The sequence below is a fragment of the Lathyrus oleraceus genome, chromosome 1 (genome assembly GCF_024323335.1).
Source record: "Lathyrus oleraceus cultivar Zhongwan6 chromosome 1, CAAS_Psat_ZW6_1.0, whole genome shotgun sequence".
NCBI lineage: Eukaryota > Viridiplantae > Streptophyta > Magnoliopsida > Fabales > Fabaceae > Lathyrus > Lathyrus oleraceus.
Window position 1 is genome coordinate 445,762,584 of NC_066579.1, and position 24,841 is coordinate 445,787,424.

The 24,841-nt window shown below is 35.6% G+C and overlaps 1 protein-coding gene and 1 pseudogene across 1 annotated transcript; both read left to right on the forward strand.

Annotated features, from left to right (window-relative positions):
- The first annotated feature begins 8,163 nt into the window (after positions 1–8,163).
- LOC127082180 (uncharacterized) lies at positions 8,164–11,348 on the forward strand. The gene has a single exon (XM_051022417.1). It carries the CDS (start codon positions 8,517–8,519, stop codon positions 11,289–11,291), a length of 2,775 nt encoding a protein of 924 aa, XP_050878374.1. The 5' UTR covers positions 8,164–8,516; the 3' UTR covers positions 11,292–11,348.
- Positions 11,349–20,279: 8,931 nt separating this feature from the next.
- LOC127115224 (F-box/LRR-repeat MAX2 homolog A-like) lies at positions 20,280–24,069 on the forward strand (annotated as a pseudogene).
- The last annotated feature ends 772 nt before the right edge of the window (positions 24,070–24,841 follow it).

Here is a 24,841-nt window from a genome sequence, read left to right on the forward strand (position 1 = left end):
TTGTTTTGGGTTTTTAAAATACGACCTGCGTGTCGTGCCTCTCTCTTAATCTCCCAAATGTAACTTCTTTTCTCATCTCACTCCCTCGTATGTAAAACGAGTTTCTTTCATGTAATGTAATGATATGAAGAAAGCAAAGAAGTCAGTGCCAAAGGAGGACAACCTTGAAGATCTTGCTTGGAGAAGCTTAGATCGTTGTAGGTTAGCTTAGGTTCTCTCATTGACTTGGGAGAACAATTGCGCTAGGGGCCATAACTGTTTCATTTTGTTTGTATGTATGTTGATGCATTTGAATGTATGTTGATGCATGTGAGAGACGGTTTATATGATAAACAAGCCTGTGAGATCAGAAAATTGCAATTGCCTCAAAATTAAATATTAAGTTTATGCTTTCCAAGTTTTAACACTCATCAAGACTAGTAATGGATAATGTAGGTTTCGCCTACGCGAGGTGCATGATCTATATATTAGTAAGGTGCGATGGGATAATTGTAATATCCAACTGTTAAAACAATGGGTCAAACTTAACTAAACAAATTATAATAAGATTATATATATGTTTAGAAGCAAGAGTTGGGAATAATCCATATGATGGATTAGAATAAGGAGTTATTCACCCAACTGAAATTTTCGAGAGTTGTATGAGATACAATTGGAAGGAGTTCCTACCTAAAATAACCTAGTTTTGTGTAATCCGCCTACGCGGACTTAGAACGAAGTGAAATATGGATCTCGACCCACTAGAAAATCTTCCAACGGGATTTTCCGAATCAGATGATGAGGGTCATTTGTTTTGAGTAAAATAGTGGGAGCATATTTAATTAAAGGCCTAATTGAATATGTCAATGATACTTATATTTTCATTAATCCTTATGTAGATTACCATGACAGCAAACACCTCTAACAACATCCTGCGATCAATCCTTGATAAGGAAAAATTGTCTGGGACAAATTTTCTGGATTGGCACCGAAACCTGAGGATTGTCCTCAAACATGATAAAAAGCTGTATGTCTTGGAGACACCTGTTCCTGAAGAGGAACCTCCTAGTTCTGCACCTAAGGCAGAAAGAGATGCTTATAAGAAGCATGTCGATGATGCCAATGAAACTGCTTGTCTCATGCTAGCTACCATGAACTCAGAATTGCAAAAGCAACATGAGAACATGTCAGCATTCGATATGATCGAACACCTGAAGTTGCTCTATCAAGAGCAAGCAAGGCAAGAGAGGTTTGAAGTTTCAAAAGCCCTTTTTCAAAGAAAGTTAGCTGAGGGAGCCCCTGTAGGTCCCCATGTACTCAAGATGATTGGGTATGTGGAAAACCTTGAGAGATTGGGTTTTCCCCTCGAAAAGGAACTTGCAACTGATTTGATCTTGCAATCGTTGCCAGATAGTTTCAGTCAATTTGTCCTAAATTTCAATATGATTGATATGGACAAATCTCTTCCTGAACTGCTCGCCATGTTAAGAACTGCCGAGCAGAATCTGAAGTCAAAAGGGAAGTCCATTCTGATGATCGGAAATGGAAAGAGACAGAACAAAAGGCCCACTAAGCAGAGTGATAAGGGGAAGGGCAAGGAAGTTGCCAATCCCAGACCCACTGCTGCTTTGAAGCCTAGTGGAGGCATAGCAAAAGAAGGCACCTGCTTCCATTGCGGTAAGACCGGACACTGGAAGAGGAACTGCCCAAAGTACCTGGAAGATAAGAAGAATGGAGTAGAGACTTCAACTTCAGGTATTTTTGTTATTAATTTATCCACTTCTACATCATGAGTATTAGATACTGGATGCGGTTCTCACATTTGTACAAATGTGCAGGAACTAAAAAGGAGTAGAGATTTGGCAAAAGGTGAAGTCGACCTACGAGTTGGCTATGGAGCAAAGGTTGCTGCTTTAGCCGTAGGAACTTTTGTATTGACTTTACCTAGTGGTTTAATAATTCAGTTAGAGAACTGTTATTATGTACCTGCAATTAGCAGGAATATTATTTCCATTGCTTGTTTGGACAAGTTTGGTTTTTCATTTATAATAAAGAACAATTGTTGCTCAATTTATTTGAATGATATATTCTATGCTACTGCACAAATGAACAATGGATTGTATGTCCTTAATCTTGAAATGCCTATTAATAACATTAATACAAAAGGGTGAAACCTAACGAGTTAAAACCAACTAGGTAATAATATTAAAACTCTTCGATCAGATCGAAGTGGTGAGTATTTAATCCTAGAGTTTGATGATCATCTGAAAGAGTGTGGGATCCTATCCCAACTTACTCCTCCTGGAACATCCCAATGGAAGGGTGTATCTGAGAGAAGAAATCGAACCCTGTTGCACATGGTCCGATTCATGATGAGTCACACCAATCTTCCAAACTCCTTTTGAGGACATACACCATTGACATCAGCTTACACACTTAACCGTGTTCCATCCAAAAGGTTGAAAAGACACCATATGAGATATGGAGTGGTAAGAGACCACATATGTCTTACATGAAGATTTGGGGTTGCGAAGTTTATGTGAAACGACAAATTTCAACTAAGCTTGAGCCCAAATCTGACAAATGCTTATTTGTGGGGGTATCCTAAAGAAACAAGAGGATATTATTTCTACAATCCTTCTGAGGGCAAAGTGTTTGTCGCTCGAACTTGAGTTTTCCTAGAAAGGGATTTTATTTCCAAAGGAATAAGTGGGAGGAAAGTAGAACTTGAAGAAATTCAAGAATCACAAAGCATCGATACACCTATGGAGGAATTAGAGCAGGAAACACAAGTAGTTGTGTAAGAGCAACTTGCTCAAGTAGAACAAGACCAACGTAGGTCAGGCAGGATACGTCACCTACCTGAGATATATGGATATCTGATCAAGGTGATGTATTACTCATGGATCAAGATGAGCCTGTGACCTACTCATGGAATCTTCGCCTTGATGAAACAGTAAAACTGTATGGATTCATCAAGAACGAAGATGAGCCTTGTGTCTACAAGAAGGTTAGTGGGAGCATGATCGAATTCCTGGTATTATATGTAGATGACATGTTTCTCATTGGAATCGATATCCCTACCCTGCAACAAGTAAAGTCTTGGTTGGGGAAATGCTTTTCTATGAAGGACCTGGGTGAAGCAGCCTATCAGAATCTATAGAGATAGATCATGAAATGCTTGGCCTAAGTCAGAGTACATAGACAAAGTGATGAGACGCTTTAATATGAATGATTCCAATCTGGTTATGTGTTTTGCTTAAATGGTGGCACTGTGAGCTTGAAAAGTTCAACGCAAGATGCAGTTGCTGATTCTACAACTGAGGCCGAGTATATTGCTGCCTTAAGTGCAGCAAAGGAAGCTGTTTGGATCAATACACTTGGCATAGTCCCTAGCATTGTGGATCCCATTGGTCTCTATTATGATAACAATGGTGTTATCGCACAAGCTAAGGAGCCTAGATCTCACCAACGATCCAAACACATACTTAGGCGTTATCATCTCATTCGAGAGATAATAGATAGAGGAGATGTGAAAATATGTAAAGTACCTACACTAGACAATATAGCTGACCCACTGACAAAGCCTCTTGCGCAGCAGAAGCATGATGGCCATACTAGATCAATGGGCATACGGGGTATGCCTGATTGGCTCTAGTGCTAGTGGGAGATTGTTGGTGTAAGCCCTAGAGGCCAATACTTTTGGTACTTGTATCGAATTATTTATTAATAATAAAAGGCATTTTCTTTATTATGGTTGATTAATAAAGTCCCTGGAATAGATAGTCCGTTTAATGTATTAAGTGTGACTTAATCATGAGAACACATTAAACATAAGGGCACTATTCTTAAAGTATCCGTAGTCGAGCTTTAATATGAAGTGGGATAACATTAAAGCATTAAGACTATTATGTTTGTAGACTGATGATCACATCTCATGGATCATGGATAAAGAGTTATCAAGTCTTAAACATAGGTATGAATATTAGGAGTAATATTTATACCGGATTGACCCGCTATGAGAATACTATATATAAAGTTATGCAAAGTGTCATAAGTTGTTCTCATGGTGATAATAGTGTATACCACTCTTCGACCTGAAACCACTATGGATCCTAGATGTAGAGTTGAGTGCTTTATTACTGATCCAACGTTATCTGTAACTGGATGACCATAAAGACAGTTGATGAGTACTCCACGAAGCATGCTGAGGGACATGAGTGTCCTAGATGGAATTTGCCAATCCTGCGTAACAGGATAAATGTCTATGGGCCCAATATTGAACTGGACAAGGGTGACACGGTCTATACCTTGTGTTCAATATAGACATAAGGGCAAAGGGGTAATTATACACATAATTATTATCACAGGAGGTTTTGTCAGATCACATGACATTTTCGTGACTTGGGTAGCAGTGATGTGTTGCTAGATACCGCTCACTGTTTATTATGTTAAATGCGTGATTTAATATAATTGCCAACGCCGCGAAAACCTATAGGGTCACACACAAAGGAGGGATTGATGAGAGATAGAATAATTAAGGAACATCGTAAGGTACGGTGTACTTAAGCAAAATACGAAATATGGTAAGGTACCAAATACTTAAGTGATTTTGGCATATTATGAGATATAGGCCAAAATGCACTTAAGTGGGCTTTTTGGCTTGAAGCCCACACAAGTGGTTCTATAAATAGAGCTCTTGTGCAGAAGCTTTGTATGGGAATACAACACAACTGAAGAGTTGGAATTTCGTATCTCTCTCTCACTCAAAGCCTTCATTCATAACAGCTAGCACTGCGATTGAAGGAATCCGTTCGTGTGGACTGAGTAGAGACGTTGTCATCGTTCAACGTTCGTGATCGCCCCGTGGATCTGTATCAAAGGTTTTTGATCATTATCAGAGATCTGCACCAAAGGTTTGAATCGCCACAAGAGGTAACGATTCTATCACTGATCATGCCCATTCGTAAGGATCACTAAATGGAGAAAATTTTAAATTCCGCTGCGCCTTGGATGGCTATTCTCCTTCATGCACCCTTACTAATGACGCCCTACATGATTCCCTACAGGATTCCCATGCCCTAATAAGACCAGGCATGCGCCCTGCATGATTCCCTGCAGGATTCCCTTCCCTAACAAGACAAGGCATGCGTCCTTATCAATGATGTGTGTTCATATGCATCACATGCAAAAAGACATGCATGCGCCTTACCAATGGCGCATGCTCACATGCATCACATACAAAAAGACATGCATGTGCCCTTACCAATGGCGCGTTAACATACATCACATGCAAAGTCCACTTTCCCGTGAATGCAACTTACCCTCAAGCTTACATTCAACTTACTTTCTCATCTATAAATACTGCAACACTCATTCTATATGCAACACTCAACCTATCTACAACACTCATCATATCTGCATCACCCGTTGTATCTGCAACACTCAACCCATATCTGCAACAATATGTCTTTATTGATCATGAGTGATGAACATCGATGAACAATCAATAAAATTGCGACATTTGTATGCTATCACTTATTCTATATTGTTTATTACTTATTATTATTTCCTAACAAAATGTCTCTATTGTTTATTACTTATTCTTACTTATTTCTTAATTATCTTTTGTTAGGACCCAAAGAGATTTCGATGTCGTGTACATGAATATGTTCCACACGACTTTTTGATAGAACCATATATTCGAGAATGCATTTTTGGTAATCTACTCAACATAGTCTCATACTCAGTTGACTACAAATTTATTCTTGCTCTGTTATAAAGATGGAGACCCAAGACCCACACATTTCACCTTCCTTTCGGTGAGTGTACCGTCACACTTGAGGACGTCTACATGTTGTTATGTCTACCTATCGATGATAAGATCGTAAATGGTAGAGTTAACCAAGATAACTCTATAAGCAAGGAATCGTTGGGTGTCCCTTTGTGTGAAGACACAACTATGGGACAGACTTCGGGTCAACCTATGGGTCAAGGTATTAATTTAAAATATCTTAAACAATATTATTCAAGTATAACATTAAACGAAAAATCTACTGAGTATGAAAAGATAATTAAAGTTCGATGTTATATTATGATTCTATTTGGTAATTTTTTATTTCCTAAAAGTACTGGTAATACGATAAATATTATGTATTTATCGTTGTTATGAAACATAAATAAAGTAGGCACATATAGTTGGGATTCAGCTGTTTTGTCTCATCTATATAGTTCGTTGTGTAAAATTGCCAACAAAAAAACACCTGTAAATTTTATTCTTGCGCCTATTTGCTACAAGCACGAGGTTGGTCAAGAATGTCGTCATGCGCCCCGGTCAACGAGAAGCCATTCACATTCCCCTACGCAGCAAAGTAAGGCTATCTTAAATCTTTTAATTTGTTAGACTTTATACTACAACTAACTGTAACTAATATATTTTCAATCTTTTCGTAACTAATATATTTTCAATCTTTTCGTAACTAATATATTTTCAATCTTTTCGATCTAGGTGGTCAGTTAAGGGGATGAACTACAACAGGTGTCCCAAACACGTTGTAGCTGTCTATCGTAATCTTTTAGACCACATTGGACCAGACGATGTATTACTACTAAATAACTATACTTTTGATTTTAAAAAATTATCCAATTACATATCCTCTAATCATGTCAAATTCCTATACAGTTTATATGGAGGTCGTATTTGGGTCTTGATCATTAGGTTAACCATGATGATGATGCAGTTTGGACAACAAAAACACCAATCATCCAGCTCACTACTGTGGAGACGCACCAGAGTGACCGTGTAAAGATGCAGTTCGGCATGCAACAATAAATTCCAGAACCTCCGACGTGTTTGGAAGATTGACATCAACAAAGAGTCGATGGCCAATGGGATTATTCCAATGGGAGATACTTCGCAAAAGAGATGTGTCGTCATTTGAGGAATCGACAACAACACATCTTAAATGAATCAATCATACGTGGCGCTAGACCAACTTAACACTATATGTCATGGTATAGGTCAGTTACAACGCCACAATTTGTGTCTAAGCTAAGGTATTTGATTGATCCATTCCAACGAGTTTCGTCATCAAACGCCCAACAACAAATCCCCGCCTAAGAACAATGTCAACCCACCAAAACCCAACGACTAACCTCACACCATCACCCTATCAGATACACCCAACCATCTAACGCCCAACCACGCAACCAATTCATGCCACACACCCAAACTCAAAACCAAGAACCAAACCTTAACCACCAGCAACCATACGCAACCACCACATATGTCTATAGCACAGATGATTCATACGATTCAATCTCATCCCATCATAGCCCCCCACTTATGAACACCCAAACATCAAACCATTATTTGACTTTATTACACCACATGAATCATTGATTCGTTTCCAAAACGATTCAATGTCCTAATTCGGGAAAACATACAGTCCACAAACCACAACGACCAAACTACGACAACACGGACAATGGACTCAATTACGGCTGCGCCATTGGCGGTAACACCCCGAACTATTATGGAGAAATGATGACAAATTGATTAAATACCGTTGGACATTCCACCAGACCTTCACACCAGCCACCATTGCATCATGTCAGCACTCAAAGACCCTAAACGCCTTAGAGAAATCGTAGGAGACCTCGAAGGCAGGCTAATGCACCAGGATGTGGAACATGAGGCGTTTCAATCGGGCGAATCATTGATTTTCTTCTCAATTATTATGTATTTTAACTTTATATCGTAATATTAATAATTATTTTTCATTTACCTATTTTATTTATTTATTTATAAGTATAAAATATAAAATAAAATAAAATACATATAATTTGTGCCACATGTAATGACGCATGCACATGATTTATAATAAGCATGTGCCAATTACATTGGCTACACTAGATGCATGATGACGTCTCTGCTCAATGACAAAACTGGTGCATGATTTAAACGCGTGTATGAAACATGATTATTTTGATAAATAAATTGAAATTGTGGTTATTTAAGAAATAAAATAAAAATAATTAATTATTTAAAAAATATCAATTTTAAAATATTTTAATAGAATATATTATAGATAACACATAATCATAAACAGACAATCAAAGAAAGATTTTATGCAAGTAATTGTTTAGTTAGATAAAAATGAGTTTGAATTCTCTCTTCTTCACATGTATAAAAGACAAAAAAGAGAAAGAAATTAGATTCTAATTATAGTATGATGTGATTTATTACTCAACAAAAACTAGAAGCAATTGAATTGAGTCACCACGAAACCAACACTCGTTTTCTGCAATACAGGCTGGTTCACTCCAATGCTTCCACTTCTAAACTCCATTTTCTATTCAATCTCTTAAATTATTCGCATCAAATTTATCATCTTGTAATAATATTTGTAATTCAATCTATTACTATATAGTCACAGATTCAATCTCATATTAATATATAGTTTCAAACATTATTCTTCAATTTCCAAAACCCTTACAAATTCAAATCACCATTCAAATGTGACTCATCTTCATCAATGGACCTTTCTTTCATATTCTTCTTCTTCATCTTCTTCTTCTCCTTTGTAGCTTCTAACCCTTCCGATTCATCTTTCAAAACCACCTACGATCGTCTCTGCAATGACATCGTCCCCGCCCCCGCTCCCGCCTCCTCGCCGCCGTCCGACGCTCAAACCACCCCCGGCATCGCCGAATCTCTCTACTTTCAGTCCGATTACTTCTCCGGCGGCGATCCACTTTTCAACGCTTCCGCCGACTCAAACTTCTTCAAACACGTCACGTTCCGCGTGAATTCCGCTAGAATCGCCACCGACGGTGTGTATCAATTGGTAGGGAGAGTGAGTCTCTGGCTGACAGGAGTGGGGTCCACTCCCGGGATGAGGGTTTATCCCGGACGGAGACTTTCCTTGAGGATGCGTGTTTCTCTGAATGGCTTTTGGTCACAATCTTCTGGTAAGCTTTGTATGTTTGGGAAAGGATCTTATGGTAGTAGAAACAATATGCGAAATGTTAATGTTGTTATTAAGTTTCGTTACCCGAATCGTGTTACGATTTTAGATAGTTTGATTAGTGGAACTATAGAAAGATTTGATGAAATTAATAGCTTGGATTATTTTAAACCTGTTTCGATATTGGCTTTATCGCGGAGTTCGCATTATGATTTTACAATGGGTGGGATAAAGAATGATAGTTTTTGTGGAGCGGGATCAAATGAGGAGAGTTTGAGCCTTGGAGATTTAAATAATGATGCCTGTTCTGTGTTTCTTCGACATAGGGATAGGTTTCGACTTAAATATGGGAGTCATTGTCGTGATGTTAGTTGCAATCTGCATGGGGATGGTCATGGTGTTGAGAAGTTGCCTGATTTTATGGGTTTCTATGGTGCTCGGTGCGTGGAAAGGCGGAAGATTCAGATGCTGTTGGATTTTCGTGGTTCGGGTGATAGTGACTTGGTGTTTCTGTCTCGTCCGAATATGACATTGATATCTGAGGGGGTGTGGGACGAGAAGGAGAATCGGCTTTGCGCAGTTGCTTGCCGGATTCTGAACATCACGGGATCTCCTTATGTTGGAGATTGCTCGATTAAGCTTACCTTAAGGTTTCCTGCGGTGTTGTCTTTGAGAAACAGGAGTTCTGTTTTCGGCCGGATATGGAGTGATAAACTTGTTGGTGAATCTGGCTACTTCGGCAGCGTGGGATTTGAAGGTATCTGGAAGAGATCGGGAAGTTTCCCTGGTTTAAAGTACAAGTATACTGAAATTGACAGAGTAAGGAAGTCTTGTGCCAAAAAGGTGACTCCTATAGGAAAAGGAAAGAACTATCCAGATGTTCATTCTTCTGATACAGCATTTAGCATGGTCGTGACAAACAGTGAAGGGCAAGTAACTCAAGGTTACTCATCACCACTGTTTGTTGGTGATCAAAGTTATGAAGGACTGCCTTATGGGGTTCCATTTATTCCGCCGAATGGTGGAAACTTGAAAGCACACGGTTTTCATTACAGCAATTCATTGAATGTCAGCTATACGTTTTTCCTTAACCCTACTTCTGATTTTAAGTTTGGTAATGAGGTCGCATCAACAGAAGTCAAGATTAGTGCTGAAGGATTGTACAACAGAAAAACTGGAGTGATGTGTCTGATAGGGTGTCGGCATTTGAAAACAAATGACAAATTACTGATGAAGAATGGGTCTCTGGACTGTGAAATCATGATTAATGTCCAGTTTCCTCCATTGAATGCAAAAGGAGGTGAATCTGTTAAAGGGACTATAGAAAGCACGCGACAAAAGACAGATTCTTACTATTTTGAACCCTTTCAGTTGTCTTCATATTCTATAACCAGAAGACAAGCAGACGCATCCATTTGGAGAATGGACCTTGAGATCGTTATGGTAATGATATCAAACACACTTGCTTGTGTGTTTGTAGGATTGCAACTCCTCCACGTGAAAAAGCACACAGAAGCACTTCCTCGCATTTCCATTGTGATGCTTCTATTTATCACTCTAGGTCACATGATTCCCCTGATGCTGAACTTTGAAGCCTTATTCAAGGTGAATCATAATACTGTGCAGGATGCTTTTCTCGGGAGTGGAGGCTGGCTTGAAGTGAAGGAAGTAGTTGTGAGAATGGTGACAATGGTAGCTTTTCTTCTCGAGTTGCGTCTTCTACAACTGACATGGTCTTCAAGACAGACCGAAGAAAGCGAACCACAGCCAGGTTTATGGGTTTCTGAAAAATGGGTTCTATTTATTATTCTACCATTGTATTTCTGTGGTGGGTTAACTGCATGCTTCGTGCACATATGGAAGAATTATCGCCAGAAAAGGTCTCGACCGTTCCGTCTCTCACGTCACAGGTTTAAAACTCCTCGTCGACATTTTAATCAACTTCCATCACTCTGGGAAGACTTAAAATCTTATGCTGGTTTACTCCAAGACGGGTTTCTGCTCCCACAGGTTCTGTTCAACATATTGTCGAACTCAGAAGAAAAAGCTTTGGCATCTTCGTTCTATTTCGGAACAACCATTGTTCGCATACTGCCACATGCATACGATCTTTATAGAGCTCACAGTTATGCATGGCACCTTGGTATAGCATACATATATGCAGACCATAGTATGGATTTTTATTCAACAGCTTGGGACATTGTAATTCCAAGTGGTGCTCTTTTATTTGCTTTACTTGTATACTTTCAGCAAAGATTTGGTAGCCGCTGCTTTCTTCCAAAGAGGTTCAGAGAAACTTCTGCATATGAGAAAGTACCTGTTATTGGTAATGACAATTTGTGATAGCTTAATAGTGATTGGATTTTGTAGAATGAATTTTATTTTAGCATTTGAAGACAATTATATACATTTCAAGATAAAATAGTCTAGGATTTTGCTCATATCAAGAAACCTTATGCTGCCATTTAACACCTATAAAAAAAAGTTTCCTACTGAATTTTCTTTAATAAGAGAAAGCCACAAACTGAAGACTTGCTATTTCTGCTACAAAACATGGATAAATTAAAGGATTGTGCAGTTAATTTTTTACTATAATTATTTATGTGAATCAAAGAGCTATGAGTACACGTCTGTACATTATAAGGTTTAAACTTATATAATGCTAATTTTTCGTAAATAGCTTTTTCCAAAAATAAAATAAAATTAGCTGCGTAGAAAACTATGTCACCATGGAAAATTTTGTCCCAATACAATAATAAACTGTGAAAAAATACAATAAAGTGTGAAAATAATAAAGCAAATTGATGAGCAAAGTGGTGGTAAAAATTGATTTTGAATTATTTAATTCTGTAAAATTGATTTTTTTTAAGGGTAATGTTAACTTATGTCTCTAGGGCACAAATTAAGAAACCCACTTATAGAAAGTTTGCATTGAAAAAATCAATAAAAAGTGTAATTATATATTTTTATTAAAATCAATATATAATTTTTAAAATATTATTTCTATATTTAATTTCTAACTTGTACCTTAGGGGCACAAGTTAACATTAAAGTAAGCTAAACATAAAATGATTGAATTTAAGTAGAAAAATCAAGTTCAAATTTGTTATAAATCTTATATTCCGATAGAATTAATTGAGACAAAATTAAGTAAGCTCTAGAGGAATAAGTATGTCAAAATTAATTTTACACTTCTAAAATCATTTCTTCCTCTTTAAAAATTGAAATCAAATATATATTAAGTGTGTGATTAGTTCTATGATGGTGAAAATTGATTTTTGAGTGAATTGAATCTTTAAGTTGATATAGGTGAAAATGAGGGGATGTAATGTGATTTATGTTTATATATATATATATATATATATATATATATATATATATATATATATATATATATTCATGTAATCGTGAATTGAACAAGAAATTTTAATATAAAAATCAAATTTAATTTTAAAAGGTACAAATGCTACTTTCAAATGTAATCAACTATGCAGGTGTAATCAATTCTAATTTAAAATAATCAAATACAGCAAAATTAATTTGGTATCATACAACTCTAATATTGTTTTTACCTTTTGGAAAATGGAAATTCGAGTCTCATTTTAGAAAAGAAACTCTTTTTGCTTTCAAAATTACTTTTTTTTCTTTAAAAACTAAATTTTATATTAAAAAAATAGTCTAAAGATGATTTTTATGCTTAGATTTACTATTCAATCGACTTTTGCGTGTATATAAAAAAAATATAACCTATTTTATCTTTGACTTGTCTCCAATCAATTTTCTATAATTAATTTTACCAAAATTAATTATTGCCACAACATAATAAAACATACATAAGTTTTGATGTCGCGTTTAAAGTACTTTGATTATGATCTTGTAAAAATTATTTTAACATGTTTGTATGCTTTTAAATATAATTGATTTTATCTTTGTAGTGATATAATTTAGAGAAAACTTGGGGTGGGGTGGGTGGCACAAGCTTGATCCATCGCCCTTCCTGAATCGACCTTGCACTAGTCTGAGTGTCCCTCTTTTGGTTCAAGCCCTCATTGTTTAGATGTGCCGTCTGAATCTCTAGTTTTTCTGCCATAACACGCGATCGTACGTAGAACATATATTGGGTCAATCAATATTACATAGGAAGTCATGAGACTTAACCACGCCTTCTTGATTTTAGGAAGTCAACCACTCATGTTTAGACAAGTTTTTGAATTATAGGGAGACTTGGTTCAGACCTCGATGGCTATAAATACACCAGTATCATCACAATGAAGAGAAAACCACGACTAATAACACATAATATATATATATATATATATATATATATATATATATATATATATATATATATATATATATATATATATATATATATATATATATATATATATATATATATATATATATATATAGCAACTTATCACCTCACATGAGTTATATCTCAATACTCCTAACAACCTTAAAGCTTCTGACAATCCTTATCCACTAGGGATTGTCAAACATTTATACTTTTAGCAAGTATAATTGACGTCCATTATTGTAGGCCCTGGTAAAACTAAGTCGGGCCACCTTCACTGCATTTAACCAGAAGATTGTCTTTGGGTTCATCCTAAATTATGGTGAACAAGACGATAGCTCCTTCGGCTAGCGAAGAGTCTAACGGCAAGGAAACTGTCATAGCAAAGATGCACGCTGCTATGGACGAACTGCATCGATATAACCCGACCTCTTGGAAGATAATGTTATTCATATTTAGTAGGGCCAACAAGAAATGGGCATAATGGATAAACTAGAAGTGTTTGACCCTCATTCTCTATTAAACGAGATATATAAGATGTTTCCATCATTGGCCAAGTTCGATGGGTGCAACGACATATATGAGCATGTGGCCTCCTTCAACACTCAGATGGACATCATTGGGGCACATGATTCCATGTAGTGCAAGCTCCTGTCAGACACCTTTTGGGGCACAACCTTGAGATGGTATATGGGCCTCCTTAGGCTCTTTGTCACCAGTTATCAAGACTTGGTGAATAAGTTAGTCCACCAATTTAATGTAATCAAATTACGAAAGTTGACCACCACTAGTTTGTTCAATATACATCAGGGCCCATCAAAATCACAAAGAGAGTATCTCGCCCGCATCAACGAAGCAACAATCAAGATAACTCATCCAAACGAGGAAATATTCGTATGAGCATTTTAGAGCGGTCTCAAGGCCAAACACATCAATGAGTTTCTCGCACAAAGGCCGAATTTGTCCTTGTCTGAAGTAGTGACACAATTAGAATGTTATATCAAAGGCGAGGAAAGTAACGCATAGAAGAAAATTTGTGATGCAAAGGAGCCCACTCCTAACACAGATGACTCACAAAGGAACCAGTACATGTCTCCCATGAGAGACAAAGTTGCATTCAAGTGGAAAGTCCACCTAAAGTTTTACCCCTTAAATGTACGCTAGGAGGAGATATAGTGAGAGGTTCTGCATATACATAATATCCCCCAACCGTCAACTCCAAAGACGGTTGTCATGGGTTTTAATCCTCATAGTTGGTGCAAATTTCATAAGGTCAATGGACATCAAATAGAGGATTGTTACTAACTCAAAAAAGAGATATAGCGCCACGTCTAAGAAGGTTATCTGAAGAAATATATCAAAGTCATCCCCCAGAGGATTGGGAGAGTCTAATCGCGGGATGAGATTCATCAAATAACCTAGATCTAAGAAGGATAAGGCGTCAAATAAAGGAGGCAAGGGCTGATCTGTTCGCCATACCCTCAACACCATCACAGGGGGATTTACTGAGTGCGAGATTTCAAGTCCTGCCCGTAGGGAGCAAGCTCGCCAGGTCATGACTATAGATGGCTCACCCACCAACTCTATGGCATGAAAATTAAAAGCTTTGAAGGATACAATTATAAATCACCCTCACAACGATGATCTCATGGTTATCTTTGTACGATGCAAGGATTAGGAGATCAAAATATTTTTATCGACCAAGGAAGCTCCACAGACATCCTTTATTGGTATGCATTTGAGAGGCTTCGTCTGAATGTAGAGAATCTAAAATCCTTCTAGGGATCGTTGGTGGGTTTCTTAGGTAAATCAGTAAAAGTGAAGGGCTACATAGCGCTAAAGATTACCTTTGGAATGGGTGAAAACACCAAGAAGCTCAAGGTAAGATATTTGGCCATTGATGCACCCTCATCGTATAATATAATCATAAGGTGGTGTGCTTTAACCGGTCATAAGCCTCCCTATCCATCTTATATATATATATATATATATATATATATATATATATATATATATATATATATATATATATATATATATATATATATATATATATATATATATATATATATATATATATATATATATATATATATATATATATATATGCGTGAAGTACCCGCTCCAAGATGGGAAGGTAGGTGTTATCCAAGGAAATCAAAAGATTGCCAGAAAATGCCATGTGTAAAGATTAAATTAAAAAAGGGTGAGAACAGTATACGTAAGCACTGTGAGTACGAAGATAGAGATAAAACCACTAGAGAAAGTTTCTGTTTAGGAAATCGTCACTAATTCTGATGAATAGATTTCCAATTCTGTAGGAAAGGAGAGATGATCATTGGGGTGAAGGGTCTCATTTATTTTAGTTTGTTTAATATTTATTTGTTTTAGGAGAGTTATAATATTGACCATGTTTGTAAGGATAATAATGTTTTAGTAGGGGCACTCTTTTTTGACATTGTTAAACTAATGCACGGTTTTTAATGAGGCTTTTCCTTTAATTATACAACTATTAAATTATTTCCAGTTTACTTGCAGATTTCAAATAGAAAAGGAACACGGTCAAGACCGCCTCTTAAGGAAATTAAACATGATGGATTCCTATGCGAGAGCCTTTGTCGCCTCTTAAGACTATTAAATATGTTGGATCCTTATGTAGGAGTTCTTTCCACCTTTTAAGGCTATTAAACATATTGGATCCCTATGTGGGAGTCCTTGTCGGCTCTTAAGGTTATTAAACATGTTGGATATCTATGTGGGAGTCCTTTCTGCCTCTTAAGGATATTAAACATGCTAGATCCCTATGTGGGAGTTCTTCCCTCCTTTTAAGGCTATTAAAAATTTCGGGTCCCTATGTGGTAGTCCTTGACTCCTCTTAGGGCAATTAAACATGCATGAATCATTGTCGTCTCTTAGGGATATTAAAAATGGCTCCCCATGTAGCAATCCCCCCCTTAAAAGACAAGACAAGTGTTGGTCCACATGTGAAACCCACGACGCCCTATGATGAAATAAGTGGTCCCAAATAGTAGATTTTAGTCATGGATCATAGCAAAAATAATATAAGGAATCCCTTCAAAGCAATGTTTAACATTACGCACAAAAAAACCCTCTAGGTTAATTACCAGGGGAGGTAACAAATAAAGGGGAGAAAGAGAATGAGTCTACAAATCATTGACCCTCTTCAGAAGCGTCCTCGGTAGAGGCCACCACCAGGCTGACATCATCCACCACCTTATCACCCTCATGCTCAACTTTAATATTTAGGGCAGACAAGGCAATGGGGCTTGATGGTTGAGAGATGTCTGAGATATCTACCAATTGGACATCACAAACAATCTTGAACATGTCCATAAGGCTAAAGTCCGTCCTAAGATAAAGAAAGCTTATCTACTCCTTAGAACTCTTAAAGTAGATATCTGAGATTTCTTTAAAATCGTCCTTTAGCACATATACCCTGTCCTCCAGCTTTTTTTGAGTATTGAGGGTCCTTGCCAGGAATTCCCGCAATTCCATCTCTTTGTTAACAAACTCCTTGGACTTGGAATCCGCCTCTAAAGTTTTACCTACAGGGTCGTGTTCTCTACTTGTAGAGTCTCAATTAGAGTTCGCCCTTTGGATGAATCTTCTTTGTATTCTGAGAGTTTTGCCTTCTACTCCTTATCTAACTTGGCACACTTCTCCCTGTCAATTCACTCAATGAGGAGGACCCTTAGTAGATGGACCTCCTTGAGGTTATACCACTTAGAGGAAGGATGGTTGGAGACAAACTTGTAGTCTACTTGGAAATCTTCGAGTAAAGGAAGGTGGGTGTCAGTGAGCTTGATATTATCAAAGGTGTCATCACTCCACATAAAGTTTTCAATTGGTGGGGCTCTCTTAGGAGGAGATGTGGGCTTGCCCGCAATGGTTACTTGAGTCTCCTTAGCATTATGATAAGATTTTGCCTCCCGCTTTAGGGCCTTTGGATTTAGAGGCCCAGTCGAGGCCTCACCCTAAAGTTGGCTCTTGACCTTCCTCTAGATCATACCTTATAGGTGACCCAAAAAATTTGTTGGGCCCACAAACTGAGCTTTTTGCATGGTGAGGTGCTCCCTCATCTCCTCTTGTGAAATGTTAGAAATCTTCTCTACAACAAAGGCGAAGAGAAGTGATTAACATAAGTTATATCAATGATAATAAAGTGCAACATCATTAAAACTTACTTATATATTTTTCTAAGGGTTCCTTATTCCCCTTATTCAAGATGATCACGGTACGAGACTCCATGACCTTAAAACCATACAATTTCCACACCACCTTAGCCTCATAATCAATGAGGCAAGTGTAGTCGTACCCATTGATCATCACAGGGTTATTAGTCCAGGTGAGGGAAAATCTAGAGATGTCATCTTCCCCGGTGATAACTATGAATGAGCCATCTTTTCCCCCTAATTCGCACAAATTTCTCCCTCTAACCTTTAAAGAGGTTTAAGTGAGGTTTAATTAAAGGTCTCTCAGGGAGACCAGTCAGGGTTACCCAACCTCAAGGCACAAATGCCTTAGTAAATAAAAAAGAGAAAAACATTTATGTGGTTGGGAAAACCCCTAACCGCCAGCATATGATCTTAAATGCCTTGATCAAGCTCCATCCATTAGGCATGATTTGGCAATGAGCCATGTTGAGCATCGTGAGAACCACCACGCCAAAGGAAGAAAGATAAGATGAATTTCAATCTCGCAGATGGTAGACAGATAAAATTAAAAGGAAGAAGTAGAAGAGGCATCAGAAGCGGCCATATTGGCCCTCTCTTCCATAGACCACGCCTCTAGAACAACATATTTTTCATCGCCAGAAGGAGAAAAATAAGTTGTTGCCAAAGGAATCTATATGGTTGTCGGTGGTGTAAACAGACCAAACTTCCCTCATCTTTGGGCTCAGGGTCAGGAATAGCCATAATCGTTATGTTTCCTAAGAAAATAGAAGGAAAAGAGGAGTCATTATCACTTTCACCACTATTATTGCTCTCAAAATTAATAGAACTCTCACAGTTTCCAAACATTTCTAGTTATACTAATTTACAATCAACACTCTCATTGGGACACCTAGCATTCCAATAACAATAGTTCCATAGGGATATATGCTCATCACGAGTAGAGGGTTCAACCAGGTTTCTATCCCCATCTATCCCTAATAATCACTATAAAAAGAAAGGAAGAAATTGGAGTACATGCGTAGAATTTGAACTTGAGATCATGGAGAGGTAGAAGTTACTTTACCCAAGGTAGAAGGAACAATTTACAAACTCTAAACAAGGAAGTTCATGAAAAAAAAGGAAAAAAGTTGGTTCTCATCTTTTTAAATATGGGAGGAAACTATGGGTTATTAAAGGTCTATAGGTTTAAAATTGGATGTGAAAGATTTCACACGTTTCAACATGTGCCACGGCAAAAAGGGACAATTGGACATCCCAAGGTTAAATTACCATCGTTGGCATTAAATGCTTGCACGCTTTCCTTCCTACAGACGCTTCAATACTTTTCAATTGACATGTGCCACATAGACTGACATCTGTAAAGACGCATGAGGTACTCAACTAAGTCTCGTCTGAGAGACTCAACTAAGTATCATCCAAAAAGATCATTCAAGACCTAAAAGTAGGAGCAAAGCCTCAACAAGGCTCTTCACAAAGGTCCGAAGATAAGTCAGGGGTAAAAACACTTCGGCCTTTACAAGCCATGTGCTTGAGAGAATGTGTAGTGGTATAATTTAAAGAGATCATGGGGGGCGGGGCAAGTGGCACACAATTGGTTCTTTGTCCTTCCCGAATCACCCTTGCACTAGTTTGAGCGCCCCCCTTTTGTTTTGGGCCCCTTGTCTAGATATGTCTCCCGAATCTGCTTAGAGCGCGACCGTGCGTAGAACATATACTAGGTCAACAAACGTTGCATAGAAAATCATAGACTTAACCACACCTCATAGATTGCAAGAAATCAACCATCCATGCTTAGAGTGGTTGCTAAATTACAAGGAAACTCGGTTCAGATCCTGGCTTCCTATTTGCAAACTCATTATTCTCTTTAATTATAAAATATAATTATTTGAATTTTTAGAGACTTAACAATTAAAATAAATAAAGAGAATAATGATAGTGGAAGCTAATTTTTCAGTTCTTTTTTAACTATCATATTTTATAATTTAATGGTTTAATTATAGTTTCGGTTTTTTATTTTGTCTGATTCACGAAATTGGTTTTTTATACTTACAAGTTTATTGTGAAACATGTCAAATAATCATATAAATCTATTGTGTAACTTTATAGATAAAAATATAAATTAAAAATCAAAAAATTTCATCGATTTTCTATAATAAAAAAAATGTGAAAAAAGAACTAAAACTGTTTGAATTTAAAATAGATAAAATTGGCAAACCAAAGTTATAATTTAGCTTAATACGTTTAATATAGAATTTGTTGTTATTGTTTCACCAATATATTTCTTAATTATTTATTATATGTAAAACTTAGATAAATAAGACAGTAAATAATTATTTATAAAAATAAAAATGTTAGTAAATACATAGATGAAGTTATATCAAAATTAAGGAAATTCAATGCTACCATAATTTTTTTACTATATTTATTTCTAAGTTTAAATCTCTTTTGAGTAAATTAATAATATTAAAAAATTAAAATTTATATTAAGTTTGTTTGATATTTAGTAATATTATTTTTAGTATATATTTATTGTTTTAGAAGAATTATTTAATATTTACATCATATTAATATTTGTTGCATATTATAGAAGATGATATAATACAAATAAATATATATTGGTAAAATATAATTACAGTTTCAAATTTGATATATGTTTTATAAAAAGTATGGTTGATATCTCTTTTCTCCATGCTTTGGATGATTTTCAAAAATTTCTCCTTAACCTTTCAAGATTTTTTTCTTTTTCCCTCTCATTAAACCCGGTTATCTTAAAAGTTGATGTGTCATTGACATATATGACTTTTTTATTTTAGATAATTTTCACATGTGTAAATCAGTATGCATAGTTACCAAACTATCCCCAATTCATCTCTACAACTCATTGTTGATTCTCCGCTTCTAGCTCAACGTCTTTGCAATGCTTTCCCGCGTGTGACTTCACTCACTGTCTACATGCGTGACCCTCAAACGCTTCATCTCCTCTTGTCCGATGGCACCAGCGTCCGCTAGGTTTATAGCTAGGGTCCAACTTTGCTGCCTTGTTCTTGCGGTGTTGATCGCTAACCTTGCTGGATTATCTTCTTTCTACCACTGGTCGGAGGATTTCCCATCGGTTCTAGCAGCAAACGTTGTCGTTTTCCGCCGTTTGAATCTCCTAATAACATCGTTCACATAAGGATTCAAGTCTAACCAAATCGAATCCATCACTTAACCTGGAGCCCCTTCTCATGGCTTAGACTTTTGATCCGAGATACATAAGATTTATAGGCGATGAAACGATGTTGTTCATCGCTTCCAATTTTCCCAAGCTCTCGCTTCTTCACATGGCGGATACGTCGTTGCTTTCAAATCATAGAGAGGAAGGGTGTGGAAAGGATGCTAGTGTAAGTCGCGCCACGCTTCTAGCGTTGTTCTCCGGGATTCCCCTTTTGGAAGAACTAGTTTTAGATGTTTGTAAAAATGCCAGTCATAGTAGTTTTACTTTTGATATGTTAAGTTCCAAGTAGAAGTGTCAAAAAAACCCTAAATGATAAAGCCCCAACAATTAGGCCCCCTATTTGGCCCAATTTTTTTAGGCTCCCTACTAAATCAATAATTTTTTGGCCCCTTATTTTTAAGCCCCATCTTATTTTTGGTTTTTAAGGGGCCTAAGTGAGGGGCTCAAAATATAATTTATTTTTTAAAATATATATTTTAAAAATAATAAAAAAAATTATAAAATTAATTTTTTTCTTAAAAAAAAGTAAAAATTATTTTCAAAAATAAAAAAAAAGTTGATTTTTTCAACAAAAACATTAATTTTTTTTCAAAAAAAAAACAACATGTCGATTTTTTTTAAAATATTTAAATTTTTTATTTTTTCTGAAAAAGTGATATTTCTGAAAAAAAAAATTATTTTTTTCAAAAATAGGAAAAAGTTGATTTTTTCAAAAAAAAATGATTTCTTTTTAATATGATAAAGGCGATATGTTTTTTTAAAAAAATATTTTTTTTTGAAATAAACAAGTTGATTTTTTTCAAAAATAAAAAAAAAATTCCAAAAAAAAATCGAATTTTTTTCGAAACAGGAAATGTCATTTTTTTATAAATAAAAGAAGTCCATATTTTCAAAAATAATAAAAAAAATGTGTTTTTTTTAAAAATGGCTTTTTTCGAAGAAAAAAAAAACGATTTTTCCCGAAAATAAAAAAAAATATCGATTTTTTCCGGAAAACTGAAATCGATTTTTTTTTTTAAATAAAAAATTTAGTTTTATTTGAAACAAAATCGACTTTTTATGAAATTAAAAAAGTCGATTTTTTTTGAATTTTTTTTTCATGAAAATAAAAAAATAATAATTTTTTCTTTAAAAACAAAACAAATTTTTCTTAAAAAAATCAATTTTAAAATATGATGGGGCCTTAAGCCCTCAATTGAATTTTATGGGCCTTTATTTTAGGGGCCCCATATATTTTAGGGCTCATTTATTTTTAAAATTTTGGGCCCCTTATATTTTTGGGGCCTTAAAAATTAGGCCCTGGCCCCTTAAATTGACACCTCTAGTTCCAAGTGCCCTAATCTAAAGATAGTGAATTTGGGTCAGTTTCAAGGGATTTGTTTCGCCATTGGGTCAACGCTTGACGAAATTGCACTTTTCCACGAGCTTCAATCCTTGCCTGTTAGCTGTTGTGGTGACCTTGACGACATGGGGTTGATTAAGATTGATCGAGGGTGTTCCCAGTTAGCAAGGTATGAGATTCAAGGATGCAAGCTTGTTACTGAAAAAAGAGTTGAAAACCGTGACTTGCTTGCTTCGTAAGATTGATTGATGTCAAGGTTGCTTCTTGTGTCAACCTTGATGTAGATGTTACTCTCAGAGCCTTGGAACCGATTCGGGACAGGATTAAGACTCTTCACTTGGATTTTATTTGGAAGAAAAGTGACAACCTTGGACATAGTTTTCTCAACTTTGACTTGAATGCTTCAACTGAACCGAACGATTATGAATTAATGGAATGCTTGTGGGTTCAAATTCACGTGGTGTATATATATATATATATATATATATATATATATATATATATATATATATATATATATATATATATATATATATATATATATATAGAGAGAGAGAGATTAAATACTCATTACATTATTTACACTGAATATTTATAAATTAATTTGTTTACAAACTACATTGTTTACATAGAATATTACATTGTTTACACATAATATTAAAGTAAAAATATTGTTCTTCATCGTCATCGGTGAAGAACAAATGTTGGTGAAGTGCAACTGTTGGATGCAATATATTATCTATGTAGTGTATTATTATTATCTATGTATTTTGCATTCATTTGTTTCTAATATAAAAGAAAAAAAAAGTTAGATAAATAAAATAAATATTCAGTTATATGATTATATAAGAACATAAACCTTGAACCCCAAATAATTTTCTGCATGTGCAATCTATCACCACCAATCACATGTTAAAAACCTAAATTTTTTCTGATCTTACAATTTACCACATTGATACAGTGCTTTAATTAAACATATAGTGTTTCATAATATTTGAGTTTCTTGTGGACTCACTAATATTCATAATACTTTTATAATGAGACTCTTAGGTTTCACGAGGATCACTAGTAGCAGTGTCTTGAAGTTAATAGTCATTAAATGAACGAAAAAAATTTGTTTAAGGATGGTGAAAAAACACACTTATATTCTACCTCAATAAAATATATTCCAATAAAATATTTTACCTTGGTTATTACTAAAAACCAAGGTAAAATTTATTTCTTTTTAGATTAAAAAACAAAAAAATATATTCTAACCCAAGATTTTATAGTAAAATATGATAACCCAATCGCCATATACCTCCTACAACTTAACACAAATCTATAATCAAAGGTAACCAGAGCTTTAAATTGAAGCTCTGTATAAACCCAAGCTTGACCCCTCACTATAACAACAAAACAACGACACAAATCGAGAAGAGGGAGGTAAAACCCATTGCAGAAAAAGAAATCGAGGAAACCTACTTATAGAATATTTTCACACGTTACTCGGTAGTTGTTTTTTGCTTCGTCTTCTTCATTTGAGTCCATTTTTTTCTGCCATTGTTGTACTTGTTATAATATCGAAAAATGAAAGAGAATCAAGGGTTTGGGGAATTATTGGGGTTAAGGGTTTATGTTGTGTATGCCTTTGTTTGGTGCATGTTGCTCATATGCCCTTGATGTTTGGATTGTCGTGTTCTTGCAACTTGTTGATTATCGTTGGAGTTTGTTAGATTTCATTTGATTTTTAGGGTTTGTGTTTATGAACATTCCGAAAGTTGAGAGTTGGTGTTGATGATTTTTTTAAACTCGTTTTTATGTTGTTCATGGAAATCAGTTTGATAGTATGGCTATAGTAAAAACAGAGGTGGTTTCGAACGATTTCAACAGGGTGAGAGAGAAAGAGAGTTCGGTGAGAGGAAGGGGATGAAGAAATGATTTAGGGTTTGTACCGATTCTTCATTTTTGTGTGTTCTGAGTTGGGTCAGTTTTCAATACCCAAATCGGGTTCTATGACCCAGGACCCTGCTTCTGGTGGGCTTTCTCTCCTTTGGTTTCATGTTAGGCCTCACACCCCTGTCTCTTAGCGAACCTCCCCCTAGTCCTTTGCTTTTTTTTTTTTTAATTAATACAAATAAGTGTTTTTCAAGTATTAACAAAAGGATGAGTAGTCTTTTCTTTTTAATTTTATTTCTTTTTTAACAATACTTTTTTAAAAAATCTTTTGATATAACTCATTTTTTTAAGTAATAAAATATAGAATATTCATTTTTTTTATTTTATCTATTTCCATTTTCCTAAAAAATGAAATTCTATATTTATTTAGATATATGGTTTAGGTTTTTCTCTTGATTTTCTAGAAAGTTTAAAAAAAGAGCTCATATTAGTCTTAGAATTGGCCTTGATCATTGGATGTTTAATTGATCCTTGTTTGTTTGTTTGTGTGACTCATTGGATCCTTGATGGTTTGATTTGTGTTTGAGTGTGGATGCTTGTATGCCTTCTGTGATACTTGTTAATTGAATGATCACATGCCATATTTGATTGTAAGTCTTTGCATGACTTATGTAATCTTGTATGAAGGAAGGCCTTTGATTATTAAACAAGACATAAATATGCATAAAAAATCAATCTTTCAAGATAAGATTCAAACATTTGATCAACATCAAGTTAGTTTCAAAAGATTTCATCACTTTGCACTATCGATTCAAAACTATTTTCAATCCACTTCAATCATTTTTTCCACGAGCATCAAACCTCGATCAACATCGAGTGTGTTTTCTTAATCAATTTTATCTACATATTATCCCATTCTTTACAAACAAGATGGATGAAAAAGGAATGATGGTGTAGACTTCT

Coding starts and splice junctions, on each gene's coding strand:
- LOC127082180 (XM_051022417.1), top strand. CDS start 8,517: ATGGACCTTTCTTTCATATTCTTCTTCTTCATCTTCTTCTTCTCCTTT.